Source organism: Lissotriton vulgaris, chromosome 10 (genome assembly GCF_964263255.1).
Source record: "Lissotriton vulgaris chromosome 10, aLisVul1.2, whole genome shotgun sequence".
Classification (NCBI taxonomy): Eukaryota; Metazoa; Chordata; class Amphibia; order Caudata; family Salamandridae; genus Lissotriton; species Lissotriton vulgaris.
Window position 1 is genome coordinate 119,168,656 of NC_141698.1, and position 14,857 is coordinate 119,183,512.

General features: G+C 42.4%; 1 protein-coding gene across 1 annotated transcript in view; it reads right to left on the reverse strand.

Annotated features, from left to right (window-relative positions):
- Positions 1-593: 593 nt before the first annotated feature.
- Positions 594-14,857, reverse strand: part of FSCN1 (fascin actin-bundling protein 1) — a 64,926-nt gene continuing 50,662 nt past the window's right edge. The window contains exons 2-5 of the mRNA XM_086940665.1: positions 12,502-12,658; positions 9,572-9,693; positions 8,307-8,474; positions 594-4,087 (exon numbers count right to left, since the gene is read on the reverse strand). Coding sequence (XP_086796791.1) covers positions 3,885-4,087; positions 8,307-8,474; positions 9,572-9,693; positions 12,502-12,658 — 650 coding nt within the window. The 3' untranslated portion in view covers positions 594-3,884. The remainder of the gene's footprint in view (positions 4,088-8,306; positions 8,475-9,571; positions 9,694-12,501; positions 12,659-14,857) is intronic.

Below are 14,857 nucleotides of genomic sequence, written 5' to 3' on the forward strand. Positions count from 1 at the left end.
TAGGACATTTGGTAGTGGCAGAAACAACTTCAGCAAATTCAGGTGCCAAGTCACACTTTTGAGCACAGCACTGATAAGGTGCCCAGCTATTTATGCATGTTTCAGGACAGCTTTTGATCAATTCAGGTAACAGCTGCCCTCCCTCGTCCATCCTGGTCTGCATTTGTGAACACAGGCCTTTGTAGGTCGCCATCACATACAGTTACTGAGCTGCAAAAAAATGAATATTAAGACCTAAACATCTCCATATAGATGTAAGAATGCAATGTAGGAAAAAAGGTTAAAGATAGGCTAACTGAATTTGGACGGAAACAAAAAAAAAAGTCAGTTATCGCAAAAGCAACATTGCGTTACCACTGCTCAATCATTCCATATTAAGAGGTAGCACTTCAGAATAGTACTAAAGGCCTGCCAGCAGGTGTCTGGGTTCCCCAGAAGCCTCCATTTTGAACCAAGTTCCAAAGGTAGGAAATAGGTTGCGTGAGCACGATGACACCATATGCTAAGGATAAAAGTTAAACAAACTGGAAGATCACTACAAGCAGACCACAAATGCAGCAAAGCAATCAGATGAAAACAAACCACACCCAAGATCCTCTCGGAAAGCAATTCTTTATTTTTCTCCATTGAATGCTATTTTTCTTTAAGTTATACAAATGGCACTTACAAAAAAGAATTAAAAAAAAAATCTTAATATACAAGCGGAATGCTTTCAAATCATTCCACTGGATACAGAGCGAGATTCTCAACCTATCACTCCAGACGCCAACGCTGGGTTACATGGTTCAGAGGCAGCAGGCACAAGCATGGGCAACAATCTCCACCCACTACAAAGCGGAGGAAAAGTCCAGGGCTTCACTTGGTCATTGTTTTTCCTTCATAGTTTTAATAATGTCATACCAAAACACGCAACCATAAACTCTCCCTCTGGATCATTATAAATCCTCAAGTGAGGACTACAATGTAAACCGATGAGGCACTACAATCCTCCCACTGTCTTACATGCCCCAAAAACCCAATAAAAATAAATTGGCACTTAACTTCTCCCATAATCACACTTCACCCAATTTTTATACACCTTCGAACAAGGATTTAATAAGTCTAAATTGAAAAGGAGCCTAAAGGAGTTACTGGTTTGTGGGCATTACATGTTTGAAGGCCTCACCATTGGTTAGAGACTGTTGTGGTCTCTTAGCATTCAGCTAAATAGACAAGCGGTTGCTAGACAATAATTCAAACACTGGGAAAGAGTGGTTGGTGGTGCCTTTAGGATTGCTTATTTGGGATTCACTCAGGGTTCCATAAAGCTCACCTCTAGTGACTTAAATCCATAATTCCCAAATTTTCCAACTTCAGCCCATTCATGGCTTTTAAAGGAGAAAAGTCAATACTTTTTGTGCTCGACACAAATTACAGCAATTTTCTCAAAGACGAGAGAAGAACAGACCAATTGGGTTGGGTTTTTGGTCAATAGTGGAAACGGATCAAACAAGGTTTTGGTTATGGCAACAGAATAGTGTGAGGTGAAGGACAACGTGGACTGCGCGCCTTCAGGCAAGCAAAAAAAAAAAAAAACATTACAAAAAAATACGTTCCTATGAAAAGGTGAAATCTTGAGCAAAACCGCACAAATGTTCACAGCAGCAGGATCTGAATCAGACCTAATACAGAGATGGTCAGCACCATATGGAGCACGATGACTCTGAATAATTTCTGACAGCTCTAGAGAAACACCGTTTTGGTTATTATTGAAGTGTTTGGAACAGTGATTTTGTTGTTAGACCGAATGTCCAGTGGGTACTTTACAGCAGTGGTACAAGACGAGAGCTCCCTGCCGGGGTCAGCCTGTGAGGGTACCCTTTATGGGGGAAGTGGTGAGGGAGGCATGGATTTGAGGAGGTAGACCAGGCCTTGAGGTGGAGTAGAGCACCAGAAGGAGTAGGTGGGGCTGTGTGCGATAATCCAGTTCATCCCAGAGATACGACCCCCCAACTACAAAAAAATATTTTTAAAAGTTGGGAGATGTGAGAAGATTGTATTTCAATTCCAGTACATTAAAAAAAAACACCATGTTGAAACTGTGCAACATTTGCTGATATGTACAATATCCTAGTTTGAATTTGCTTTAATCTGCCCTTCCAGTTACATATGTCCAACTTGGACCAAGCGCCATTTTCTCTTTTAAACCAAACCCTGGACTGGTTGAAAGTCTTGCTATAGACGAACACTCTCGGCACTTTGTGCGTTATCCATTAGGCCCTGCATTTTCAATAGATAACTCCTGAAGAAATAGTGAAAAATGATGGCTATACAATTTAAACATGGTGCTTTTGGTTTTCACTTCAAAATAAATGAATAAATCAGAGGCATGAGCACCCAAAGGGCAAGCAATTGCACTTTGGTTCCAGTTACTTTTGAGTCTTTGCCGGCCTTACAGGGACTAAAATAATGTTTGCAGAGCAAACGGCTGGCATGTTAGGGCAATCGAGTCTTCATTCTACACCCAAAAAACGTTTCAGTTTGATCAAACGTGTGCAAGAGTTCCTTACAGAACCACACTTATTAACGAATACTCCATCTGCATATCACCTTACCCGTTCCCATCAGGATACTTGCATTGAGAATGCATGCAGCATGGAATGGGTGTCTCAGCAATGCCACAAATTGCCAACTGGCATTTTAAATAAATGCCCAAAAGTATTATTTCACGTTTTTGCAGTGCAACACAGTAAAACGGTTAGTCTCATTTTCAGTAAACAAAAACAAAAATCCATACTTGGGTTAATGGTAGATTAACACAGTTGTGTGTTCTTGTCTTGGTAGGAGAGTTTTTTTGTGAGCATGTTTAAACTTAATTACATCACTAAACACTAATTCCTCTTAAAAGTGTTGCCCTGCCTCTTGAACAGTAATAACAGGAGAGGCAATAAGTCTATGGTAAATATTTTAAGGGCCAACTTGAGAGAAATCCTATCCAAAATAAGACCATATGCCTTGACTACATTATAGGTCCCAAACTGAAAACATTCCTAGCAAATACCATTTGTGTGGCTCCTCATTGTGAGCAGTGAGGTTAACCTTTATGATCTTATCCAGGGTCTTTAGTGCTTGCCCAGGAATTGGAGGTGCTATAGGTTACTTAAATAGGTCTTGTTATGGATCACCACAAATGCTGGTGCGTGTTCGCTCTACGGCACAGGTTACAACCGGATGCCCTTCTCCGCTCAAGGACTGTGCTGCTGATATTCTGGGTACACTAGTAACTTTCTCAGAAAAGTAGGTCAGTGTAAAAACAAAACTAGACACTGGGGCACAAGCAGACCTGGATAGCCTAAAGGGCCTTACAGACTCGACTATATCTCAGAACACCCCCAAAAAACAGAAATCCAAACAATGACCAGTTGGGCTCCTATTTGTTCTTCATGAGCAACTATTCCACTTCCCAACTGTCTTTGCAGACGGAATTGTGAAATGGCAAGGACACAGGCATGACACAAACCTTGAGAGTGAGACATACGAGGATAACAAAAAGAGTGGAGTACTCGGTTATGGCACAAAAAAGATGCGTAGAGAGGTTTTATATACAACTAAAAGGTTGGCATTGACATGGCAATGTATTTGTGGCACCAACATTTACAAGCGAACCAGCAAATTAAATTCATAAAAAATAAATTCCCTATATATTTTTAAAGCAAGGCAGGGCGCACTTTCTCCCACTTTGGGCTAAGTTTGGAAAAAGATGTAGGAAGACGCCAAACACCACAAACCGAAGCATTTCTTGATTCATGGAGAGTGTGTGAAACCGTCTGAGGGACATTTTGCGGAGAACAATATTAAACAAAAAAAATATATAACTGTGGCAGAGCACGCTGGGCAAAGTGCAATTAGTATTCCCAAAGGGCGGCAGGCTCGATCGACTCCGCAGAGGCCTTCAAAACCCCAGCATGGTCCCCCTTCAGGTATCGACCATTGACTTTAATTGCCACCTTGTTATAGTCACAGAACTCAAAGAAAAAGTCCACAGGGGTGCTGCTACTGCTGGTCACAGAGGATTCGTTGCCCACGGTCCAGTACTTCCCAGTGGAATCTATAAGAATCAAGAACAAAAAAGTTGGATTAAAATTTGCAATTTCTTGAACGAGAGTCTTGTTGAAAGCACAGCTCTGTATTGGGCAATTTGTACAGTATTGGTCTAATTGTTCACTACATGGATCAGTAGATCATGCTGGAGCATTTACTTGTACATACAGCCATCTTTTGTTGCTTGAATCAGTGAGATCCCCTTATCTGGAGTGCATAAAATTGAGGCTTGCGTGAAAGGGGAATGGCGTGCAGCGATCCACAAAGTATATACCTGGTGTGTATGTGAATACACATTTGCTATGAACATCAGCATTTTTTTGGGCTAATAAACAAGACCTGAATTATTTAGCAAACAAAACCAACAAGACAGGCAAAAACAGCAAATTGTAGATTAACTTGCATCAAACATTAGAAGTGGAGAACTGAATAGTCCCTCAACCACACTATAACCATAGATCCACAAATTACACCGTAATGGTTGTTCAGTTTACTTTCTAAAAACTGGTCCACCTAGTGCAGATTCCATCACAAAAAAGAAAAGTGGCCAAAAATTCCTGGATGTACCAATTAGGCCTTCATAGTGCACGTATTGTCGCTTAGTTGGCTATTGGAGTATGCAGAAATACACCTATAATAATCCTGGTTTGCATTTATAAAGATCGCCAAGCCGTCCCCAACTTGAATATATACTCTCTAGTTAGCTGTAAAGTTTGTCGTCAAGGGCAAGCAATACACCTACAATAAACTGGTTCCATGCAAGTTAACCAGGGAATAAAAATCATAAGGGTTCAATGCAACTTTCAGAGATTGCCTCCAAGGGTGGCATTTCACAATGACCATCACTGAGCTCCTTTAACAAAAGGACCAAAGTAGGTTAAAAAAGGCACTAGAGGCGGAGATGAAACAAATAAGGGTTTTATCGCTGTGCCAGCATGACTGCCCAACTTACTCTGCATGGATGCAATTTTTTAATGTGAAGGTGCCTTTATGCACGAAATAACTCACAAGTCTAACATTGAAATTGAGTGGTATTTATATAGCACATGGCTCACCGGAGGCATCCCAGCGCTTACAGAGATCGAGGCAGATGTGTCAGGCCAGGTTAAGGGAACAACAGAGTCTTTTGGGTTCAGCTCGGAGGTAGTGAGGGAGATAGTTCCAAAGTTTAGCAGTGTTCAGAGAGAATTGTCAACCTCCACTTCTAGCTTTTTTAATCCTAGGGATGGAGGCTTGGTTTAGGGATTTGGATCGAAGGCTTTTGTTGGGCTCATAGGGCTGAATGATCTTGTTGAGAATGGGAGGGCCTGTATTGTAGAGTGAATTATGGGCGATGCATAATGATTTAAATTTAATTCTTTCCAGGACGGCAAGCCAATTGAGGGACTTCAGGGCTGGTCTGGCAGATTGGGAATGTCCAGCAGCAGTCGGGCGGCCCGATTCTGGACTAGTTGCAGCCTGGAGATTGTAGCCATCGGGGTACCCAAAAAAAGCGTATTTGCGTAGTCCAGCCAGGACAGGACAAGTGCCTGTACCATGATTTTTCTAACCCTGAGCGGCAGGACGGGGGGGGGGGATTTTACGAGAGATTTGGAGGAGACCTTAGCATGTGGCAGCGGTCTTCCGGGCCTGGGACTTGAATGACAGGCCCTGGTCCAGCCAGACGCCCAGACTCTTTAGCTGGGTTTTAGGAGTGGGAGCCAGGCCTAAGGCGGTGGGCCAGATCTCTCTCATATCAAGTGGGGAGCGGTTTGCCAAGACCATGATTTCGCTCTTGTCCCAGTATAGTTATAAGAAAGAGTCCCTCATCCAGGTGACAATCTCCTGAAGACAAGCGTGTAGGCCGGGGGGGTTACTATCCTTTTTGTTAAGCCCAATCACCAGCTGCGTGTCATCTGCATAGGTGACTATGTGTACTTCGAAGGGAAGAACTGCTTCTGCGAGAGTGCGGGTATATACATTAAATAAAGTGGGGCTTAGGGAGGAGCCCTGAGGCACTCCTCAGTGGAGGGGAGTTTTTTTTGGGAGGTCACCTCGCTTTGAAACACTTGAAAGGATCCGTTATCAAGGAACGACTGGAGCCAGGCCAGAGCGGTTACGGAGATACCAGTGTTGCTAAGCCTTTGAATTAGGATGTGGTGGTTAACGGTATCGAATGCCGCGCTGAGATCAAGGAGCAGTACCACCGCTGTACCGCCAGAATCGACTATCCTCCTTGCTTCTTCCACTACCGAGATCAGGGCTGTTTCTGTTCCCCAAAGTGGCCGGAAGCCAGTCTGTGTCTGGTGGAGAAGATTGTGAGTCTCCAGGAAAGAAGCGAGTTAGTGTTTTTCTGTGATTTTACTTATCCCAGGTAGCAGGGAAATGGGGCAGAAATTTCCTAAGGTTGACAGGTCTAGGGAAGGTTTCTTCAGCAAGGCCTTCACCATAGCTTCCTTCCATGCAGGGAGGAACACCCCTGAAGAAAGTGAGATGTTAACTAGGTCTAAGATTACCGGAAAGACTACCCCCGCTACCTGGGTGAGCATTCTTAGAGGGGCAGGGTCTTTGGGTGAATCACTTTTTACTTTAGAGAACAGTTTTTCTAACTCTGGCATTTCCAAGGGCGGGATAGAGTCAAGGCTGGGTTGACCTTTACTTGGTGGAAGGGGTGTGAGATCTTTAGTTATGGGGGAAAAGATGAGAAAATGGCATCAATTTTGGTTGAAAAAAATTCTGCAAGTTTATCACACTGAGCTCCTGTTGTATCAGGATAGACGGGAGCAGGGGGGGCGGGAGTTTTGAGAGGGTTTTCACAATGTTGAAGATCTCACGCGTAGAGTTAGGTGCCGACAAGACTTTATCTTCATAAAAAGGTAGCCTGTGCAGCTCTAATTTCCGCTTTGTAGAGGTTAATACTATTTCTGTATTTTTCAACAGCTGTGTACCAAGGCTTTTTGGTGTTTAGTCTTAACTTTTATATCTTTCACGGGAAGGAGGGCATCCAGGGATTTTTGAAGCCAGTTGTTAAAATTTTCGTTGGCCATGGCTGTCTGATGATGGTGCTGGTTTAGTGTCTTCCTGAGTTGTGGCCCATTGTTTCAATGATAGTTTGGTCCAGGAACTAGTTCTTAAGTAGACAGGAGCTCTACGCATTTTTCTGCAAGGTGGCGACCATGAGAACGGAATAAGGAAATTGTCTGACCATGGGACTGGTATAGAGTTTTCCCCTACTGGAGTGTCCAGGTTCGAGAAGATGGAGTCTAGTAAGTGGCCCTTTATATGGGTTGGTTTACGGATTTTTTTGCGAGAGTTGGAAAACCGCTAGGTATTTGATAAGTTCCACTGCGGAGGTCTGTAGAGGGTCATCAAAATGTAGGTTGAAATCCCCCAGTATAGAGAAATTAGCGGAGGAGCTGGCTAGGTTTGCGGCCAGATCAGGGAGGGAATTACAGAAAATCAGTGAGGGCCCTGGGGGGTCTGTAAAGTAAAATGCCTGAGAAGGTGAGGGTGGGGCTGAACTCAATGGAGACTGCAGCGTTCTCGCAATCTGGGACAGGACTGCCCAATATTCAGCAAGTTAGTTTGTGTTTGTGAATAATGGCAATCCCGCCCCTTTCCTACAGGACGATCCATCCTCGTGATGGAGTAGCCCATAAGCAAAGCCTGGACGAGATCGGGATCGGAGTTTGGGGTAAGCCAAGTCTCAGTGAGAAATACAGCCTCCGGCGCTGCTTCTTCCAGAAGAATGGAGATTTCAGTGGAGTGACAAGGCAGGGATCTGCAATTTATCAGAAACATCTTAAATCTCAGTGGGTTGGTAGGAGGGGGGGGGGGGCATGTTCCGTAACTGGAAGCTACAGTGTGGGCACGAGGGAGGGGAGTTATGAGGCAAGATGGAGTGTTTGCATGCTCCATTCAGTGGGGCATCCATACGGCGGAGGTCATCAGAACTGTACTGTAGTTGCTAGCTTGCCTGGGAAGCAAGGTCTGTGGCCCCCTAGCCCCCGGCCGGCCGCGCACAGACGGGCTTGCCTTTGGCGTCCGGGTTGTCATTGCTTTTTATGCTATCTCCTGATTATCTACTCTGTGCTAGATTAGAAAAAACATCCACTGCTACTATTCTACGACTGGAGAAACCATAGACTTCTCAGAATAGCCTTGCTCTACACCCACAGTACCAGCAGTTTAAGACATTTCTGGTTCGGAACACTTTGTTCATGATTGCCATGCAAGAGAGAACTCACCTTTGAGGTTGTATGCACCATCGTTGAACTCCAGTTCAAATACGTCATAAGAGGAACGGTTTGAATCAAGTGTCCCGGTCACCTTCCGGCAGCCAATGAAGCCGTGCTCCCCACGGAAGACTATGAGTGGCCGGTTAATCAGTTTCATCACAAAAAACTCTGTCTCCCCTACACAGAAACAAATACATCAAGATGAGAGTTTATATAGTGCAACGGAACAGCCCAGCGGGGGAAAAAATGCACAAGCAGTGGAAGAAAATGCGACACAGGAATGCATATGGTTTAAAGATCACAACTGTGGCATCTTCCTAAAGGCAAGCCCAGGGGTGCAATAAAAAAAATTCAAGTTACCATGAAACGGATGATAAAGTGTTCACGACAGACATTCCAAGACAAAAAAAAAAAAAAAAAAAAAAAAAAAAAAAAAAAAGAGGACTTGGTGAGAAACCTTGACAACTGAAAAACAGACCACAGGAATTCTAAAGAGGCATGAACGCTACATTTCCACCAGCAAATAGTCTTGGCAGTCAAATACTTTTTAGGATCCGTTGTAACCTAGGTAAAATCAGGAGCCCCTTCCCCTACAAATTTTTTCAGTCTAGGAAGAGTAGCATAGCATATTTGATCTGTTTTCCCCGGGGCTACGTCCAATCATCCAGCGCAGGTTTTGAATTTTCTTACAATTTCATAGCCCACGCTGTCAGATACCATTGGGGATAAAAGGACTGACTACTCGGTCACTTTCAAATCATAGTTCACAACTGCATGTTTACAAAACTTTTTTTTCAATTCACAGGAAAGTCTTAAACATATCAAGTCTAATGCAATTTCTATTGTTTTGCTACCCCTCCAGGCAAAGCTCACTAGAATGTATTATTTACAAAAAGTGTGTGGTGGGAGAGACTATAAAGGGCTCATGCTACATAGAAATAAATGTAGGACTTGAAGACTTGACACACAAACTGGCATGTCGAAGGAAGTGAGAAAAGTAGGATACAAATTTGACACAAATCCCTCTAAAACATAAAACGGAGTCTTAAATAAAAAAATTAAAAAAACAGGATTAGTACTTTATTCTTTCACCCACTGTCCATCCCCTCCTAAATTTCTCTCAGATATGGACCTTGCCAATTTCTTGAAACTTATTTAAAACCCATTTACTTTCACCGGATTCTGCATTGCACTAGTCTGTCATGTATTTACCATTCTTACAGATTGCACTTTCCCCAGACCATGTACCAAAATACAAATTCAGAGCTGCTTACCAGGTGTATCCACAGTAGCTGCCAGCTGCCCGTTCTTCTTTGCTGTAACGTATTTACCATTTGACGCCTTCAGGGTTATCCGTTTATCGCACCAATCAATATCAAAGTAACAGCTGGCACTCCTGTTATAAGAGCAAAGAAAGGCTTTTAAAAGTTAGGTGAGAATGTGCACCGTAGTAAATGGGCCTAGAGATTGAAATATCCCAAGTAAATCAGGAGGTGAACCACATGATTAGGTCATGCTACCTCATTTCACCACAAATTCAACCTCAACTGCATTACCTAAGAAATCCCTTCTAGCCCTAGACCCTACGAAATAGTCTGAGTGCTTGGAACAAGACTGCAAAGTCAAACAGAACACAAAAATTTTAAATAAATAGCAAGATTTTTTTTTAGGGGAAGTGTGGGGGGGGGGGTACGACTGAAGTTTGCCCCTCCAAGGCTGTTCAATAGTGCTTTATAATTTACCTCTATGTAACATGTCGATGCTTTTAGTGGCTTCCTATACTCACCATTAGCCCATTCTCGTATATGTGGGTTTCTGCCAAAATTATTCACATTTCCACAGAAAGTCTGATCTGACACAGGTAAAACCCACACCCACCCTCGTCCCCACCTTCTGTAACTTTGTCCACAGAAGGTATCCATGAAAAATGTGCAACCTTTTCTTCCAACATCCCAAGGATTTTAAAGGTAAAGGTACCCAGGGTTTGTGGATTCACCTGGAGGGGACCCAGAAATTAGCCAAAACGTAGCTTTTTTTTTTTAAAGGGGGAAGACGTCCTGCAGAAGAAAGCATCTGGTATTTTTAGAGTAAAGTATCAAAGGGTTTATGGTGCAGAAATCACCATCTTCCCAGCTTTCAGAGACAGGCAGACTTTAGTCAGAAAAGCAAAACTTTCTACAGTTTTGGCATTTTACTGGGACATAGCCTATTTTTACTTTTTTTGTGCTTTCAACTTCCTTCCAGTTAGTGGTAGAAATGGGTATGACCGCAATAATGGATCCCGGGCAGCTATATATTTCAAGAAAGTAGACAAAATTTAGAATTTAGCAAGGGGTCATTTGTGTAGATCCTTCAAGGTTTTCCTGTAGTAACGAACAGTTGAAATAAAAAAATATTGACAGAGTTGAAAACTAAACTGCCATTTGTGACATTTTCACCTGTAACTTCTAAATATGGCAGATTTTTTAAAGCAATATACTGTTACATCCGCTGGATCCTTCTGGTGGTCGTGATATACAGGACTTGTAAGCGCACCAAGAACCAGAGGTACCCAGAGCCAATAACTGAGATGCGTCTTGCAATGGGTTTTCTTTGTGTACTGGGTATACAGCAATTCATTTGGTGAAATATAAAGAGTGAAAGATGGGTATCAAGGACATTTATGCATTTCCAAAATGGGAACAAAGTATAGATTTTAGAAGCATTATTTGCACATCTCCGAAATTGTGGGTACCCATACTAGCATGTTAATTAGACAATTTTCAAAATTACTTTTTACATATGGTTTTACATCTGGAAAGCAGAAATGCATAGACAGTCAATAGGTAGTAACACTTGCTCTACCATTCTGTGTTCCCCCCCAAGTCTCCCAATAAAAATGGTACCTCACTTGTGTGGTTAGGCCTAGTGCCTGCAACAGGAAACAGCCCTAAATGCAACATGGACATCACATTTTTCTAGAGAAAACTGACCCTTTTTTCGAAATGTGCCAAGATGTGGATTTTGGACCATAGCTCAGCTGGCACATGGGGAAACTTAAACCTGTAAAACAAATGTAAACTAGACATCCTGGGGAACCAAGGATGGGGTGACTTGTGTGGCTCTCCCCAGGTTCTGTAACCCAGAACCCCTTGCATACCTCAACCTTCATAAAATAAAGCACATTTTACTCACTTTTCTGTGATGGAAAGTTCTGAAATCTGAGGAGGCCACAATCTTCCACCCACCAAGCATTCCCCAAAGTCTCCCCCTCAGTTGTGTGCATAGGCCTAGTGCCAGCAACAGGAAATGGTCCAAAACATTGTGGAGACATCAAAATGATCCATCATAAAATGAACTGATTTTGTAAGGGAGTCGCATGTGTTTTTGGTCTCAGGCTTGGAGGCCATCTAGGGAAACCTACCAAATCCAGAGATATATATACATACATACATACCAAATCACTTCCTACCAGTTGTGTGGTATTACCATACCAGCACAAATTCCCTACCACCTAGCATTTCCTTCGATATCCCGATAAAAATGATACCTCAAGTGTGTGTGTGTGTCCAATGCAGAGCCAGCCTTAAAAGTATATAAATAAAATATAGTGCTTAAATAAAATATAGTGCTTGATGCTCACTGGGCTAACCCCTCAATCGCTACGTTTCTGGCCCTTCTCAGTCACAGGCTCTTGACCTACCCACACAAACTACTGGGTTGCCTTTTTTTTTTTTAAACCATGGTATGCTTTGATTTCTAGTGAACTAAAGGAGATCTGTGTATAGTTTTAAGGTATTTGTATTGCAGTGATCACAATATGAGTGTGGGCTTTAGGCTGACCTGGACGCCCTTAACCTCAGATTTGTAGCCCAAAAACACATTACAAATTTAGGATCTTCGTCAAACAGATGTACATAACATAGGAGCAGCTGCAAGGACAATGCCTGCGGTATATTGCATCCGGCAGGTCTCACGGAGCCCCATTTTGGCTAAAAGGACATATTTCAGTACTGTAAGAGAACCAGTGATTTATTAAAGATGTGGATGAGAAAACGTGAATGAAAGAATTCATTCAATTTAGACATACGATAGTTCTAGTCAGCTACTAGTACATGTTGACCCGAGGGAGGAGTGATTAGATTTAAGATCACAGAAGGACAACTACATACATTACCTTCTAAAACTCAAGCAGGATTTTTTGACACATGACCCATGTACTCACTTTGTGGAGGCAGTCGACTGTACTCCTCCGTTGCTGGAGAGGGTCCAGTACTTTCCAGTGTAGGTCCGGAAGGCACATTTCTTACTGTCCTTGTTGATCTCAAGTTGAAAAGTTTCTTGGTCACTCTCCTCATCCTGATTGGCTGAAAGATCCATTCCTGCAAAGTGGAGAAAGTGAAATGAAACGCTGATTAAAAAAGGTAATATATAAATGGCACAATTTGAAGCAAATTTATTGTAACACTTCAAAGCTTTCACTAAATTCATACCGCAAATTTTTTTTACAACAGAAAATTCACTGTTCTGTATTATGAATACTAGAATAGAGTAAAAAAAACTTCACGGATTGAACATCTTCCACTCGTAAATCACATCCACTCGAATTTTGTCTTATCAACATCTTAGTTTCAAACAGATCATCAACACCCTGCCACAACGACAAGCCAGGCTTAGACTGTGGGAGACGCTAGGCTTGTCAGCAGAACCAATGCAGAAGGGCAGTGGACCCACAATTCTACTAATACAGCTAATCATACAACTGATGAAGCTTTGCCATTGGAAGAGACTATTTAACAAAAACATTCTTCCCAATAAAAGACCTAGTTATCCTCAAACTGCTCAATCTTTAGTTTCAAATTGTATTTAGATTTTGGTTTTAATTTGTAGAAGATTCAAGATACAATAGGCTTTGCTCATCTGGAAATCTCTAAAGCACTGGATGCAGCGATGCAGAGCCCCAATAGTTAACCAGTTATACTATTAGAAATGGACATGGAATTCAATCTGCATACTTTTTTGCTTTTGGAGGTCAAGGATTCTGTATTTGTGGCCACGAAGGACACAGTCCTGATGGTGTAAGACCAGAAGCCTGCTCAGCAGACTAATACCCAATCTTTATAGAACCCAATGTACAAAGTTTATAAAGAAACATCAAACCGATGGTCAATTGACCACTCTACAAGCTATAAGAAAGCTCACATCAAACGCTATATGCAAGAAACAAAACTCATGTCAGCCGACAGGACTTTGAGGTCCATCGTACATTACTTAATGGAATTGGTCATTATTTTCAGAATAAAATGTGTACTGTAAAGGTTTTGCATGTATATTGACAGAGCTTTACTGTTTTAACCCCTTAAGCGCTGCCGTCGGCCAACGGTCGTCGCGAGCACTACCTTGCCAGTGCTTCGCACGACCGTTGGCAGACGGGCCAGCCCTTGTTATTCGAACGTTCAGCACTGGGTGCTGAACGTTCGACGCAGCTAAGAGGTTAAACGATTATAAAAAAAAGATAGAGAACTAGTCAGACAAGTATAGCAAGGTATAATGAAAATCTTGTATATTGTTGTATAAAATGTTTACCACAAAAGTAAATTATATTAGTGTGCTTCTTCTCAGATCCTTAAAAAACAAAAACAAAGATAGCTCAAAGTGCCAACCTTACCGGCTTATCAGAAATACCCTGGAAATGAGAGGTTGGTAATCAGAAGGCACGAAAGAGCAGATGATGCCATTGAGAACATTTACTAACAAGAGCTGAAATCTAGGACGCTAAGTTGGCAAAAGCCACATGTGTATGAAGTAAGGCTATCAAAGGGTTATCTGCATGCACTGCACAAATTGTTTCTCTCTGCATCCCCATCATCTGTTCGAGTTTTAAATGACCAGACACTGCTATAACTCAGATCCTACAGAAGTCCTCGGACATGAAATTCCCCCTAGCTTGCTATATGGGAGGCTCAGGCTGGTGTTGGGCCTATGCTTCTTAACTTGCTCGGTCTTCCGTTGCTGTCAACCTCATTGTTCCACTCTGAAGCAAACAGCTGCTTCGGTCTACTCTCAGGATTAAAGTATCGCCATGAGGATCCTCTGTTCCCATAAACTAGAAGACCCACTTACAATTTCAGCACCGATTAGAACATCCAACTGTGTATGAGCAGGTCTGGTGTGGAAAAAAGTGACGTTTCAGGATCAAATTATAGTTGCTCCCTCAATTATACAAATACCTATGCAGACGCCCTAAAAGATGTACTGTCCTTACCTGGCTGGCATAAGATCGCCTGGCTCAGAGAGGTCAAGAGGGCATTATACAAGCTCGGTCTGGGAGCTGCGTGGGAAAATAAAACAGCACCTCCTAAACAAGAACTGAAGAAGGCTTACTGGTCTTGGGTGGATAACGAGAGACTTGGTAAATCAAATCACCCAAGATCTGTTGCCAACTTCTTGATGGTTAAAGATATCCCCTCCAGAGAACCATATTTGGACTTGATTCACAGTTCACATGATAGGGCATTATATTTTAAATTCAGGGTTGGGGTCTTACCTTTATGTCAGTTTACCTCTACCTGGAAACCACC